A 15,937-nucleotide genomic window follows, 5' to 3' on the forward strand; every position below is an offset into this window, starting at 1 on the left:
TTTATTGACTATAGGACTATGTTTAACATGGGAAAACCAGGAAAAACTTAAATGTTTTATAAATAAATATTCCACAGTCCAACCATCCAGGCATGGACTATGATTGTTTTTTTTAATTTTTTTAATGTTTATTTATTTTTGAGAGAGAGAGAGAGAGAGCAAGAGAGAGAGAGCGAGAGAGCGAGAGAGCAAGCTGGGGAAGGGGCAGAGAGAGGGAGACACAGAACCCGAAGCAGGCTCCAGGCTCCGAGCTGTCAGCACAGAGCCTGATGCAGGGCTCGAACCCACGAACCTCGCGAGATCAGGACCTGAGCGGAAGTCGGACGCATAACTGACTGAGCCACCCAGGCGCCCCAATGTTTGTTTATTTTGAGACACAGAGAGGGAGCAAGCAGAGGAGGGGTGGGACAGGTGGAGGGAATCCCAAGCAAGCTCCGTACTGTCAGTGCAGAGCCCGAAGCAGGGCTCAAACCCACGAACTGCAAGATCGTGACCTGAGCAAAGTCGGACACTTAACCAACTGAGCCACCCAGGCACCCCCAGAACTTAACTGTTTTAAAAGCAGGGCACTGGGGTGCCTATACTGCGATGTAAACAGAGAATGAATTAGGTCCAGGACATAGCAGGAGATGGACACAGCACGGCAGGAAGGTGCCAGAGCAAGTGCTGCGTGCAAAGTGAGGCGACTTCCTAAAGGTCAAGGGCAAGTAAGCAACGGAACAGACATGCCACAGAGCCTGAGTGCAGAGAATCAGAGTGAGTGGCTGACAGAAACACAGCCAGACGCAGCCAGTTAAAGGCAGAGTCAGCAGCAGCATGCAGCGAACACTAAAGCCACTCCCAGGAAAAGCTCTGATTATCTAAAAATGAGGTGCACGTACATGTGAATCTCACCCAGTAAAACAAAAGCTCTCGACAACTCCATATCGATTGGCGGGATAACAACAGTTCCCCCCTGCAGATAATTCCACAACTCTGGAACCGGAACATTACCCAGACTTACAGTTCTATAAGTCTCTGCTTCTTGTTGAAGGTCCCGAAGTTTATTTTCACTCTCCGTGAGGATTGCTTTCTTCTGCAGTTCTAACTCTTCCAGGGCCAAAGATTCTTGCTGTTCTTTTTCTTGGGTGATCTTCAGATATTCTGATTGACTTTTTTCCTGTGCCAAAAACAATACCACCTTAGACCCACATAAATCGTCAGCATTCCCAAGGCACTTCCACAGGAACCACGTGTTTCATTTGATCTGCACACCAGCCTTGTGAGGTAGGCAATATCATCACCTCTGTCTTCCCGTGCCCTAGTCTGCAGAAACAAAGCACCGTGGCTTTTCCAGTGTGGTCTGGCCCACATTTGCCACAATTACTATCGATAGGAAAAATTTTGTTCCAGTAACCCCACTACGTCTGCTATTTTTCCACTACTTAAAAGGTTTTGCAAAACACGGCTCAATGTGAAGGGTCACGAAAGTGTCACTACCTCTTCTCTGTACTCCAGAGTTTGGTTATTTCAACTCCAGGCCGAGGAACTAGGTTGTGGCCTTATATAATTTGTGAGAAACACCTCATTAGGGAACCCTAGGTAGAAAACCGAATCAAAATCAGAAGATTACATGTGAATAATGGATTAGATCAAGGAAGCACCTGTAAGAGCCTCCCTGAGCTGTTCTACCCACCCCATCAATCCTGAAAAGCTTCTTCTTTGTCCTTATTACCTATCAACATTCATATTAAAAAGTGTTTACTGTTTGGAAAAGAGAAGCTCTAGACAGCACTTTCAACATTTAGTGGCTTTGGATTCCACTGAAGAATACTTTATCCATACCTACTGCACAGGGATCATGTTGCCAGCAGCAATATTTTCAGTTCACTACACTCTGGTGAAACATTGCTTTAAGGAAAGATGCTGTGCCATATTACAAGCAGACTGATAAGAAACTATAAGTTTCTAATCGATTTCAAAACATCACTTAAGGGGTGCCCGGGTGGCTCAGTAGTAAGTGTCTGACTCTTGACTTCAGCTCAGGTCATGAGCTCATGGTTTGTGAGTTCAATCCCCACATCAGGCTCTGCAGAGCCAACTTGGGATTCTCTCTCCCTCTCCCTCTGTCCCTCCCCTGCTCATATCCTCTCTCTCCCTCTCTGTCTCCCTCTCTCTCTCTCTCCCTCTCTCAAAATAAATACATAAGCTTTAAAAAAATCTATAAAGTTTTTTTTAACATTTTAAACATACTATACTGTCTAATGTAAGCTACATTTTAAATGCATCTCTCTATGCCCATAAAAATAAGAGGAGGGGCGTCTGGGTAGCTCGGTCAGTTGAGCATCCGACTCTTGGTTTTGGCTCAGGTCATCATCTCCGGGTGAATGAGTTTGAACCCCCCTGTCCTCCTCTGCATGGACAGCACGGAGCCTGCTTGAGATTCTCTCTCTCCTTCTCTCTCTGCCTCTCCCTGACTTGTTCTCTCTTTCTCTCTCAAAGTAAATAAATAAACTTCACAAAAAAATAATAGTAAGAGAACATTTTAGCAGCCTGTTGAACTTTGGCTGGCAACACAAAGCTAACTTCTTTGAAGAACTAGCTAGAAAGGGGAGTAGAAGGCAGGAAGCGCGCCCGCGCGCGTGTGTGTGTGGTGTGCGCGCATGTGCTTCACATGTATCTGCATCCTGCTCTCTCTACTCAGACTATATCTGAGTATATCAGTTCTGGAACACAGTTTTGTTTTTTTTTAATTTTTTTTTTAACGTTTATTTATTTTTGAGACAGAGAGACAGAGCATGAACGGGGGAGGGTCAGAGAGAGGGAGACACAGAATCTGTAACAGGCTCCAGGCTCCGAGCCATCAGCCCAGAGCCCGACGCGGGGCTCAAACTCACGGACCGCGAGATCATGACCTGAGCCGAAGTCGGCCGCTTAACCGACTGAGCCACCCAGGCGCCCCTGGAACGCAGTTTTTAACAAGGCCAATGTTCAAGTCTCAGCGTCCCCAAAGGCCAATTACTCCAGCATGAAAACACATAGATCTTTATGACAGGAAATTTTAGAACAATTCCTGGCTTCATTTATGCCCACTTTGTTCTTAATTTTCATGCCCCTATTTTAAATTTATGCTGTCCTATTATAGTCTAAGCATTCTTGTAAACTACCTTAAATCCTTTCTGGACTAGAGCACCTGGCTGGCTCAGTCAGTAGAGCATGCGACTCTTGATCTTGGGGTCATGAGTTCGAGCCCCACATTGGGGACAGAGTGTACTTAACAACAACAACAACAGCAGCAATAATATAATTAATTAAATAGATAGATTGGTTGATCCTCTCTGGACCAAGAAAGAATACAAGTATGTGCCCATTATGTGTTCTTTTCCCTAACCTCAGCCAACAGAACTGTGAATCCATGTGCCTGTTTGCCCCAGAGATCAGAGAACTCCCTGACTCAGTTCAAAAACAACTGCTGCTGGAAATTCTCAGAGCCCCAGATCCAGATGAGAGTGAAAAAACACAAATGTGTGACAGCAAGAAGACTAAAATTACAAACGTTATTTCTCTTCCTTCTGCACTAAAAGTGTTTTTAAATTATACACACTGTCTAATGGGTACTAATTTCATATAAAGACAATCAAGTACATTTTTGGCATTAATACTGCTTATGGTAACTTATATAAAAGGCTTTTCACAATTTGGAAAAAAAAAAAAAATTGTTATAAACCTTCAAATTATACTATTCCCAAAAACCTTATCTTTGTTTTTCTGGATATTATTTTGGTTAGTTCGGTCAGTGGTTTCTTATTTTATTTTTTTAATAAGAATCATATGTATTGAAAATTACTACTGAAACCATTCTACTTAAAATGAAAACTACTTGGGTCATTTTCATTTTTTCTCCTTTAAAATGCATTTCATGGGGCACTTGGGTAGCTCAGTTGGTTAAGCATCAGACTCCTGATCTCAGCTCAGGTCACGATCTCACAGTTTATGAGACAAGCCCCACTAACAGTGCAGTCTGCTTGGAATTCTCTCTCTCCCTCTCTCTCTGTCCTTCCCGTGCATGCGCGTGCACAGTGCGCTCTCTCTCAAAATAAATAAATAAACTTAAAATAAAATAAAAATAGAATGCATTTCAGACAAAACTTTCTGAGCTTTGAACTCTGGTACACTCAATCTGGTGAGTCTTTAGACATTCTTCCTGAGTTATGCAGTCCCTGGTTCACAGCTTCACTTAGCCGACCGTCCCCTTTACTTCTCCACCATCACAGCCTACCCTACCGCCAGGGTAAGAGGGATGATACACAAACAAACTGGCTAATGAAAGCTTGTTGGTTAATACAATTTTCACACAATGCCAAGTTAACAAGCTGTGACAGCCTTTTTCCTGCCTACATCCTACCCTCTCTATGCACTCAAAGGTCAAGGCCGCCAGTAGTCTGACTTCAAGCTAGAAGTTAGGGGTGAGGAGAGAACTCTATAAAGCTACAAAGTTTACCTATGACAAAAACAAAACGGGTACTTACGAGAGCTATTTTCATTTGCTCCTGAAATTGCCTTTCTTGGGTCTGAAACTTCTTGGTCAGTTCCTGCTCTTTTCTGGCCAACTCCTTTTCGTGAAGCTTCTGCAGTTTAGCAATTTGTTCTGCGTGTTTCTGAAGGTCAGCCAAATAGTTAAAGTGAAACTCCCAAAATATGTATTCTACAACTAAGTAACCCTTTATTACAACTTAATCATCAAGACAACAGTGTAAGAGGAAAAAATCAAAACGTATTTCCCACAGAAATCAAAAGTGACCAAAGTCTCAATAGTTAAAAAGAAAAGCCTACAGAGTGTATCACTCATTTGAGACAAGGAGAGCTGTTGCTGCAGGAGCCATTCTTACAGGAGAGGGCACTCCACTGAGGTCAAGTTGCCCTGGCTGCACCAATCTAGCTTTCCGGTAAATACACTATTTATTAGAAAGTACTGGCCTTGTTCTTTCTGGGAGAGGAAGACTTAATCTTACAAAAAGGTCAAACCTCCCTGAATAAATCTAAAAATGTAATGTAACTGAACAAAACTACCAACAGAATGGGGGTGGAGGGGTCCGGTGGACAAAATAAACATGCAAGAATAGCCAGCACTCTTCTGAAAAATAAGCATAATAAGGGGAGGCTACCAAAGAATAGAACATATTATAAAACCAGAGTAATTAGAACAGTGTAATACTGGCATATAGTCAGGAAAAGCAATGGAATAGCACAGAGAATTCAAGAAAGAGACCAACATGTAGCACAACAATTTAGGATGAAATAAAGTAGTACGTCATGTCAAAAGGGAAAACATGGATTATGGTCACCTGGAAACAAATTCAAGTTGGATCCCTACCTCACTCCTTACACCAAATAAATTCCAATTGGATCAAAGATTTAACAATAAAAAATGAAAGCATATACGTGCCACAAAAAAAGTAGAATTTTTAACTGATGTCAGTGAGAATGTATTTTTACAAGCAGAACAAAAATCCAAATAGAAAAATCTCTACATGGCCAACAAAACAACAAAAGACCAATCCCAAAGCAAAAATAAGTGATAAACAAAGTCAATTAAAATGAGAGAGAGAAAAAAAATTATTTGGATAAATGCACTGTATAGTCAAAGAACTAATTCCTACTATACGTAAAAAACTTACACAAATCAGTAAGACCAACTGTCCAAAAGGAAAATGAGTTAAAGAGTTGACCAAGCAACTCAAAGAGAAAAAACTACCAATTCCTTTTAAATATATAAAAACATGTTTATCAGGGGTGCCTGGGTGGCTCAGTCAGTTGAGCACAGAGCCTCCAGGCTCTGTGCTGAAGCGTCTGACTCTTGATTTTGACTCAGGTCACGATCTCACAATTCATGAGTTCGAGCCCTGCGTCAGGCTCCACACTGACAGTGAGAAGCCTGCTTGGGATTCTCTCTCCCTCTCTCTCTGACCCTCCACCACTTGCACACGTGTGCATGCCTGCTCTCTCAAAATAAAAAACGTTTATCATACTGATAAAAAGATAAGCACATTAAAACTACAATGTCATTTTCTTTTAACTCCTCATCTTGGAAAGATTAAAAAAAAAAAAAGTAACACCATCCTTGTGAGGTAATACATCACTTGCGAGAGTATAAAGTGTCCTCTATAGAGCTTGTAGCAACTGCAATAATTGAAAGTACACGTAATCTCTGCCTACTATTCCACTTCTAGGAAACTATTCTAAAGAAACATACATGTGAGCAAATACAGTAAGGATATTCACCAATTGCAACAGCAGAAAATGAAAAAAAAACAGAAAATGAAAAAATCAGAAGGCGGATTAAATCATGAAACATTCATACGGTGAAATCCTGAGCAGTCTTTAAGACAAATGCAGCATAACAAAAACCAAAACCTCAAACGTGGCATCATTACCAATTGTCAACGATATGGAACACATTAAGCGGTGTGTGTGTATACATGTATATATATACATGTATACACACACACACGCACAGAACAGTATATATAGCATACTATCTTTTGTGTTAAAAAATTTAAAAGAGATTATAAAACAGCAAAGAGAAATTATATGCAGAGACTACGTCTGGAAAGTATATCCACAATGATATAAATTCTTTTCTCTATCAAAGTGATTTTTTTCCTATATCCAGAACTCACAAAATGGTCAAGGTCTAAAACATAAATTAATTCTTCTTTACAGTCAAAAATTGTAGGAAAAGCATAAGACTTTAAGTTTCAAAATTGCTGTAGCCTGTTTCAATCTAGAATGATTCTTACTTTCATCACATCAACAACCTCCTGCTTCACCCGACTTAATTCGTTCTGTAGAATGGTGCGTTCCTCCTCCCTCACTTTTTCAATAGCTTTTATTTGTTCATCCATTTCTGCCTTCATTTTTCTCCGTGCTTCTTCTGTTTTTTGGGCTGTACTCAAGGCTTTTTCAAGTTCCTCAAAAGCTATAAGGAAAACAGCAGAAAACAAGTATCTCAAGAAATACCATCATTGAGCTAAAGTGTTTCATATCCAATTTATGGGAACTATGAGCAGCAGTAGCAAGACAGGTTAAAATACTCATTTTTGTTTTAAGCCAAGAGATATTTCTGAGCCGTTCCACAAAGCCGCAAGAAGTGTCCAGTTCCTGAAATCAGCTTGTCACTGAATTCTGGATTCAGATCTTAAGACTACTTATATGAACTTAAACTCAGGAGTTTGGGAAAAAATTAAATTCGTAATGGTCCCCCACACTTTCTGCCTACAAGTGTCCTTACGGATAGCAAATGCAAAGAAATGAAGACTTGCTCCTCCTTCTGTATGATGTAATTTCAACTGCTTTCTTGTTTGCTATGGAGTTCTTACCTATTGTCAATAAGTAGGTAATATTATTATATACTCACAAGGACATTTTTAAGAATGGAAAAATTATCCTTTGACTGATCCTATTTTTACAAACCTCTTAACCATGTAATAAAAGAGCAGAGTTTTCTGGTTTTTGTTTTACCATTTACCAGCTGAATCACATATTTAAACGATGTATAATGACATACCCTTTGTACAAGCTTCAAACTAAGGCCGCTGACTAGAAAGAAACCTTTACTGATTCAACTGTATATAGAAAGGCACTGCTAGGGGCACCTGGGTGGCTCAGTGGGGTTAAGCTTCCGACTCTTGATTTCGGCTCAGGTCGTGATCTCACGGTTCGTGAGGCTGAGCCCTGCGTCAGGCTCTGTGCTCACAGCGTGGAGCCTGCTTGGGATTCTTTCTCTCCCCCTCTCTCTGCTCCTCCCTCACTTATGCGCTCCTCCTCTCGCTCTCAAAATAAATAAATAAACTTAAAAAAAAAAAAAACAAAAACGGCTCTACCAGCAGGGTGTCCTTGTGTGAGAGAAGAATTCAGGCCCTGCAAAAACAATCATCTAGGATACAGTAGTATTATCTTTAAGGAGGCCAATAGCTCACCCGGCTTCCAACAAAACCAGATAGGGTGGGTACAACTACTGGGTAACTCGGCACTGAGAATGTGTGCGTGTGCTTGTGTGTAGATGTATCTGTGCACAAGTATGTGTGTGCATGTGTGCATTGTACGTGTTTCTCTTTCTCTCTACCGGCATAATGATATGCTATCAAAATAGCAGTGGGGGGGCGCCTGGGTGGCTCAGTCAGTTGAGCGTCCGACTTTGGCTCAGGTCACGATCTCGCGGTCCGTGAGTTCGAGCCCCGCGTCAGGCTCTGTGCTGACAGCTCAGAGCCTGGAGCCTGCTTCGGATTCTGTGTCTCCCTCTCTCTCTGCCCCTTCCCTGCTCACACTCTGTCTCTCTGTCTCTTAAAAATAAATAAACATTAAAAAAAAAAAAATAGCAGTGGGAACTGCTATTATCATCCTAGATTATTTTCTTTAGTCCTCACAGAAGACACCAGGCTCCCTTCACCACAGAGATGGACTAAAAATAAAACACAAATTTTCCGGATGGGTTTTTAATGCTATCAAGAAACCTATGTCCAGAGGAGAGGCAGTTCATTAATATTTATAGTATTTTTACCCTCAGTGGTATAAGAAATGTGCAACTTTAACCTATGGCATCTCAAAAACAAAAAGCCCATTTACTAACCACAACTTGGCTTCACCTTAACAGACAGTGGTTTGGGCAGAGGAATTTCATACCTGAAGACAAATATCTGTTCTACAGCATTTTCTTAATGGTAAGTTGCATTAGTAAAAAAAAAAAAAAAAAAAAAAAAAAAAGGCATAAGAAAGGCTGTACTCTAGTAACAACTGGGAAACACAACTTACTTTGCTCAACATTTAAAAAAATAACTTCTCTAGCAACCATATACCTTGATTTAAAAAAAAAAAAAAAAAAAAAACCTGTTCAGGGGTGCCTGGGTGGCTCAGTCAGTTAAGCGTCCAATTCTTGATCTCGGCTCAAGTCATGATCTCACCATTTGTGAGTTCAAGTCCCGTGTCAGGCTCTGCATTGACAGTGCAGAACCTACTTGGAATTCTCTCTCCTTCTCTCTCTGTCCCTACTCCATTCATGCTCACTCTCTTTCTTTCTCAAAATAAATAAATAAACTTAAAAATTTTTTTAATTAAAAAAATGTTTTAAACCTGTCCAATTTGTTCATTTTATATGCCCAACGTAAAAAACTGATGCTTTAAATTTCAGAAGGTTATTAATTAGCTGACATCCTTTTTTAAAGATTCCTGCTCATGGGGGTGCCTGGGTGGCTCCGTCGGTTAAGCGGCCGACTTCGGCTCAGGTCATGATCTCACGGTCCGTGAGTTTGAGCCCCGCGTCGGGCTCTGAGCTGACAGCTCAGAGCCTGGATCCTGCTTTGGATTCTGTGTCTCCCTCTCTCTCTGCCCCTCCCCTGCTCTTGCTCAGTCTCATTCTCTCTCTCTCTCTCTCAAAAATAAATAAAAACATTTCAAAAAAAATTTTAAAGATTCCTGCTCTAACTTTACCGGTATTTGCCTGCAAACTCCAAGATTCTCAGGTATAAATATGTTGGAAAACAAAATATTCAAAGGAGAATGTTGTTTTTGTTTTCTTTAGATGTTCTTTTACTATAGTAAATGTTAGCATCAAGCATCAAGAAATATCTCTTGTTACTAACACAAAATTAGTTTCCTAATTTCTTAAGAACCAGTTTCCTAAAGTCAAGTGATCAATTATGGGAAAGAAATTCTATAATAAAGTGCTTACTGCTCAGTTTGTGCTGATGGTTTAAATCTGGGAAAGAAAAAAAACGGAAAAAGAATTTTTTTAATGCTTGGATGTCACCAGCATCGTTCCATTACCACTATTATTCAGCATGTCAAATAGTATCCTGGCATTTCTAAGCACTTTACAGAAATCTCTGAAATCAGGCTCTGGAAAACCTGAAGGTAGTTTTGATATTCGTCCAACAAATCAAGTTTTAAATGAAAAACTTGTCCTGATTAAGCAAAATAAAACAAAACTGTATATAGGCAATACCAAGTGAATTTTCCTCAGTTTCATTCTTAAAATTCCAGAATCCAGCACACTACAAAAATAGATGTCGTGCTCTCACCTTTGGAAACAACAAAAAATGTATGTCACAAAGTTCCTATTCAGAAATAATTTTCCAATAATTCAGTTTTCTAACCACACTCAGTAAAATTTAGAATATTCTCCTCTATTACATTCTAATTTTAGTGTTTCATCCACTGAAATCATTTTCCTAAGTCACTTGATTATGCATCATACAATGATTAAAATAGGATAGATCTCGGGGCGCCTGGGTGGCTCAGTCGGTTAAGCGTCCGACTTCGGCTCAGGTCATGATCTCATGATCTCATGGGTTCCAGCCCCGCATCGGGCTCTGTGCTGACAGCTCAGAGCCTGGAGCCTGTTTCAGATTCTGTGTCTCCCTCTCTCTCTGCCCCTCCCCCACCTGCGCTCTGTCTCTCTCTGTCTCAAAAATAAACAAACATTAAAAAAAATTTTTTTTAATAAATAAATAAATAATAGGATAGATCCGGTTCCACAGTTCTTTTTATCTCCCACTTTCTGCTACCATGTCAGAGAACCACATAATTTTATACCTAGAAAGAAATCTTCGAAATTTTTTAATTCAACATTCTCATTCAAATGCAAAAACTAAGGCATCCAACTTTCCCCTCAGATGATAAATCAACTTGAATATATAAAGCTTGGTGCCAGAACTTTCAAATTTTATTTAAGGAATAATCCTCACCTTGCATTATTTTTAAAAACTCTTTAAGACTCCTGACATTGATCCAGCTCAGTTGGACAATAATGCATCTTACTACACCAGAATTTCCGAATCAGTCAATTACTGATGGCTTCTAACTCTCAACAAAACATAGTTATGTTATACTTCTGAGAGGCACACAAAAACTCAGCCGTGTTCCATCTCCACTCTGCTCTATGGAAATGTTAGTAAGTATCCAGAAAAAGGGGGGGGGGGGGTTGTCATACTGCAAATCCATCTGGATTCTACCCCGTACCACCAATGAAGCCGCTTCCTCGCAGGAAGTGTGCCTCCAACAAGGAGTCCCATCATCTCGACGTTGAAGGAGGCTATACTGAGAGTTTGCTTACTAACCAGAAATGTCTCACCTTCTGATCTTATTACCGTCGGATGCAGAAAAGTGGTGTCCACAGCTGGTAACACTCTAAAGATGAATTTCCCACTCTTCCCAAAAGGAAACTATGCTAGGATTTTAACGTGAGTACTGAAGAAGTATGTTCTGAATGTCTACATAATTTACCTTCTAGTCGCCAACAAAGGATAAGCGAGCGGGGAGAAAGAAAGCGTGCATCAGCCACCGCTGACAAGTCCTCCGCCAACATGCAAGAGTGCGCAGGAAAACCACGGTCACAGCACACGACAACGGGAAGGCGAAGCACAGGCTGCTGCCACATGTTGCAAGAACACGCGGTGTTCTTCCAAAGCAAAATTCAATGTATCTCAGGCACTTGGTATTCAATTTAAAAAAAAAAAACAAAACTTTGAAAATGTTTCTAGGCAAAAATTTAATAAACCTTAAGAAGGGTCCTCTGTCAAAAGTAAAATGCCAGGGGAGGCCATAACTGTATGACCAGGTTCCTCGCCTTCCACTTCAGACGAGTTTCACTGACATCCACGGGGATTCCAAAAACAGACAAATGCTCGCCGGCAGTTAAATTTAAGTGAGAAAGGCTGGTCACCTCTAGCTGATCAATCATCCAACCATTCACTCATCAAACATTTACTGGCTAGTAGCTAGTAGGCACTGGGTGTCAAAAAGACCCTCTTTGACGAAAAGGCGGCTGAAGGAGTAAAGGGACTGGGGAATAAACCTTGGGCGAAGCGAGGAGGAATGTAACATTTGGCACTTCACCACCTCTGCCTCTCCTCATCCTCAAACTCCTGACCAATCGCAATAACAATTGCCAGAACGCCGAGATCGAGGTAGTGCTCCTGTTCGTGGTTCTATCCCAGAGGACGCTCTACCGAAGGAAGAGAAGGCCCATCTCTACTCCCTCTGCAGGGAATAAGCACAGATGCACAGGTGGGGAAAGGCTGCCAAGCTGCAGATTAACTGTTGACCCTAAGAAGCTGACTGATACCATCAAGAGTGAATAAGTAAGCCAGTGCCTGTGTCTCTCTCCCAGCAAAAGAACTGCTGAAATTCAGGTTATTGAACAAAAAACAAAAACAAAAACAAAAACAAAAAAAAACAGGCAATACTACAAAATGAATGAAATGCAAGCTAACAGAAAGCAATAAAGAGAATTTTATCAGACTTCCAACCCACCGTCAAGGCTCTTTTGTGAACAAAAGCAGAAGTATAGACTAGCAGTTTTCAAGGTGTGGTACAAAGATCCAAGGGTCCTGAGACCCTTTCAGAGGTCGTCTGTTTTCCAAATACGTATCTGCATAGCTGTATAATGGCAGATTGTCCTCATATATTTCAACCAAAATAACATATCACAACAGATTGAATACAGAAATAGGCATGAAAATCCGCTTATTATAAGCCGAACAATGAGATAAGAAAAAATGTAAAACAAGACCACTCTTCACACTAAATTTTGTTTTAAAAAATATTAGTAATTTTTATAAAAGCATTTAGGCCAATATGTAACAGGTTTATAATTGGTATTTTTAAATGCACTAAGAAATGTTTTCATTTCCTAGTCTGAATTTCTAATACAGCGAATATCGTTACACGTAACCCACATAAACAAAAGCTCTTTGGCATCCTCAGTAAGTTTTAACAGTGTAAAGAGGTTCCCGAGATGAAGAAGTTTGAAAACCACTTGTCTAGAGCTTATGTAAAAGAGAAGAATACTACCACCCAGTGGTATGACCCAGATAGTACAACACATATACAAATTGGGGCCTCCAGAAATGTAAGATCACCTTTGCAATGGAAATCTACTCTTTAAGCCACTTTCCAAAATACATAACAAGGTTCGCTCTATAGACGGACCATGCCCTGACTTTGAAAAATTTTTTTAATTTTACAGATCTATCCAAATGTTCATGCAATCCTTACATCAACCATGCAACTTATCTATACCTTGACAACACCAGGCTAATCTTGAAAAATGTAACTAAAGACAAGTAAAATTAATTAAATCAAAAGTATGATTGACAGTCAGGGGTACTGTAACAGCACTGTGTGAGAACAGATGGGGAGCTACACTTGTGAGCACAGCATAATGTATAGTTTTGTCCAATCATTAGGTCATACATCTGAAACTGATGTAATATTGTGCGTCAACTACACTCAGATAAAAAAGAAGGAATGAAAATACGATTCTGTAGCAAAGAAATGTGTTCCCGATGCTTTCCAGTAACAGTGACATTGCCAGGGACAGAAGTGCAAGATGACAAGACTATGGAAATATAAGGATGCACAGCTACTGTTGTAGAAATATATCAAGTACCATGAATATATGGCTATTAAATAAACCACCTATAATGAATGAAAATCTAATTCCATTTAAAATAATAAATTTTTCCGCCAGGTATACATTTAGTGCCAAAATAGGTACATATTACTTATCGAACATGACAGATTTAAACTCTACTTTGATTCATACTTTTTTGCCTGAGAAACATGGAATTTTCTTGATAAAGCTTTTTCTAAGTACCCATGATAAGAAAAAAAAATCAGCCCTTACCCCAGTCCTGTTCATACAAGGCTTGGGAAAGGCACCATGATTCACTTATTGGCATGTGTGGATGCACAAAAATAAGATGTTTTGTGAGACTTAAGACTCCAAGAAAACTGTGTTACATAAATTATCAGCAACTAACAAAGCACTTAAATACACATGTGATTTTCGCTTATTATATAAATATGAATAAATCTTACATATGATTGAAATACATGAACTCTATTAAGAGGGTCCTTCGAATGTCAAATAAATATATTCCACTGAATATCTGACACCAGGCCTATACCACACAAATGAATAAAAAACTTATTTCCTGCACAAACACAACATGGCAATAAAAAAGCAAAGAATGTTATGAGTTAATCTAAGTGTTTAAATGCAGCCAATCATATAAAACACATGACTTAGGCAAAGACGGGGTAAATGAAAGGGAAACAAGGTTTACAAAAGATATTCTGGAAAGCACTCTGGAAACTTTCCTAATCCAAACAGAATATTTTATTCATTTTACGTAACTATAGGCAAGAACATTTTAAGGGGGAGGGGGAGGGGGGCAGTTAACACTGTGGTGTGGATTTTTTGTAGTGGCTATATTTAAATCCATAAAGGTAACTTACAAAAAAGACTAGAAGTCTATGGGTAAGAATTTATCCTGAGAAAAAATTCAAAGATGGAATAAGCTGTATCACAGAGTTGTTACAGTATTATTCATAACAGCAAAAATATAAAATAACTCAGATGTTGATCAAGAGAGAAATGGTTAAGTAAATGACGTACATGCATTCTGACACAGCCATTAAAATATGTTAGTATTTTAGCAACACGTAAGAGTACTCCTAATATAATGCTAAATGGAAAAAAGGGAGCATATAAAATTATATGTATAATATGATTACAATAATATAAAAATAAGGATTGGAGAAAAGACTAAATGGAAGTGTATTGAAACAACAGCGACGTGCTTACATTTTCTCTATTTTCCAATGTTTTTGTAACACACTGTATTAATAACTAGCCAGCTACCTCCCCCCACCCCGCCCACACTTAAAACATACACATGCACACATACAGAACAGCCAAAACCTAGTGTGAACTTAAGCAGCAGTAACATTCTGCACTGGTGTTGCGCTGAATCGATAATATTCTAGCAATTAGTGATAAGACCTAGCATCTAAAATACGGCATTATGCAACTAAAGCTCAATCACCAGACTTCTCTAAGTTTAAAACCTGGTTACTTGAAGATACAGCCATCTGTTCTTAAGTTACAGCTAGAAAGGAACAGTATCAACAATTGTAGCAAAATGCTTCTAACAAATAGATTTGGCTTTGGTTTTCTTTATCCACTAAAATAAATAATTTTAACAAAACAAGAGTGCTATAGTACCATACGTCAAAAACCATGCCCAGCTTCCTCTCCCCTAGGGAGGACAGTAAGTAATACAGGTTGATACAGCATATACTGTAAAGGAGACAGATCACCACATTCACATAGTTTCAGCCTTTTAGGATAGAACTGTTCTTTTTAAAATCAAAGCCATGCCGATTTCCTTGTCCTCTAACATATGGGAGGCATCACAGCTCATTTAGAAAAACTATTAGAACTCGTGCAATAGATTGTTTTCCAAGAAAAGTAGCGGGAAATGCACTTGAGCTGATTCTTAACTCCAAAATAAGTGAGCCAAAAAAATAAACTATTGTCTCCTGATGGCCACATGCCAAGAATTACTAAATACAGTTAAATTTTTTACGGTTAAAAATGCATTAGGAGAGTTTATATTCTCTTATAATTGTTTTATGTAGACGAATTTACTTCTAAAAATCTTTAACAACTACAAGCTTTAACGATGTTAATTAATGCCGTTAATGCTTCTTTCCCATGGCCAGCTTTTATGTGTTTAGCCTTTGAATTTTAAATTCAAGAAAGAGAAAGACAAATATTTCACAGAGGAAGAGACTTCTCCAAGTGCCAGATAATGTTCACAGACCATATGGAACCTCTACTTCCTTTACAAACACCTTTTCCTACTCTCAGCACTAAACTGGAATTCTTCTGTCAATTGGCAGAGGCATTTTATATTTGAACTAAACACTGTTTTACATTTCAACAGTTCTGTTCAGACTCAAGATCAGTAGATGAAAGGCACTTGTGCAAAACCAGCTTTCATTATAGATTGAAAAGGCAGTATCTTCGATGCAGAATGAGTCTGTTACAACTTTCTGTCACAGTCCAATAATTGGGACTACAAATATAATTTTTAAAATATCTATAAAAACA

The 15,937-nt window shown here is 39.3% G+C and overlaps 1 protein-coding gene across 8 annotated transcripts in view; it reads right to left on the bottom strand.

The window, feature by feature from the left end:
• GOLGA4 (golgin A4) overlaps positions 1 to 15,937 on the bottom strand; it is a 126,937-nt gene that overhangs the window by 49,466 nt on the left and 61,534 nt on the right. For all 8 annotated transcript variants that reach the window (XM_019418680.2, XM_019418677.2, XM_053904014.1 and 5 more), the window contains 3 exons: positions 6,780 to 6,958; positions 4,509 to 4,637; positions 1,004 to 1,159 (listed from right to left, as the gene is read on the bottom strand). In XM_019418680.2, the coding sequence (XP_019274225.2) occupies positions 1,004 to 1,159; positions 4,509 to 4,637; positions 6,780 to 6,958 (464 nt within the window). The remainder of the gene's footprint in view (positions 1 to 1,003; positions 1,160 to 4,508; positions 4,638 to 6,779; positions 6,959 to 15,937) is intronic.

This window comes from Panthera pardus, unplaced genomic scaffold (genome assembly GCF_024362965.1).
Source record: "Panthera pardus isolate Hobbes unplaced genomic scaffold, ASM2436296v1 HiC_scaffold_16, whole genome shotgun sequence".
NCBI classification, from domain to species: domain Eukaryota; kingdom Metazoa; phylum Chordata; class Mammalia; order Carnivora; family Felidae; genus Panthera; species Panthera pardus.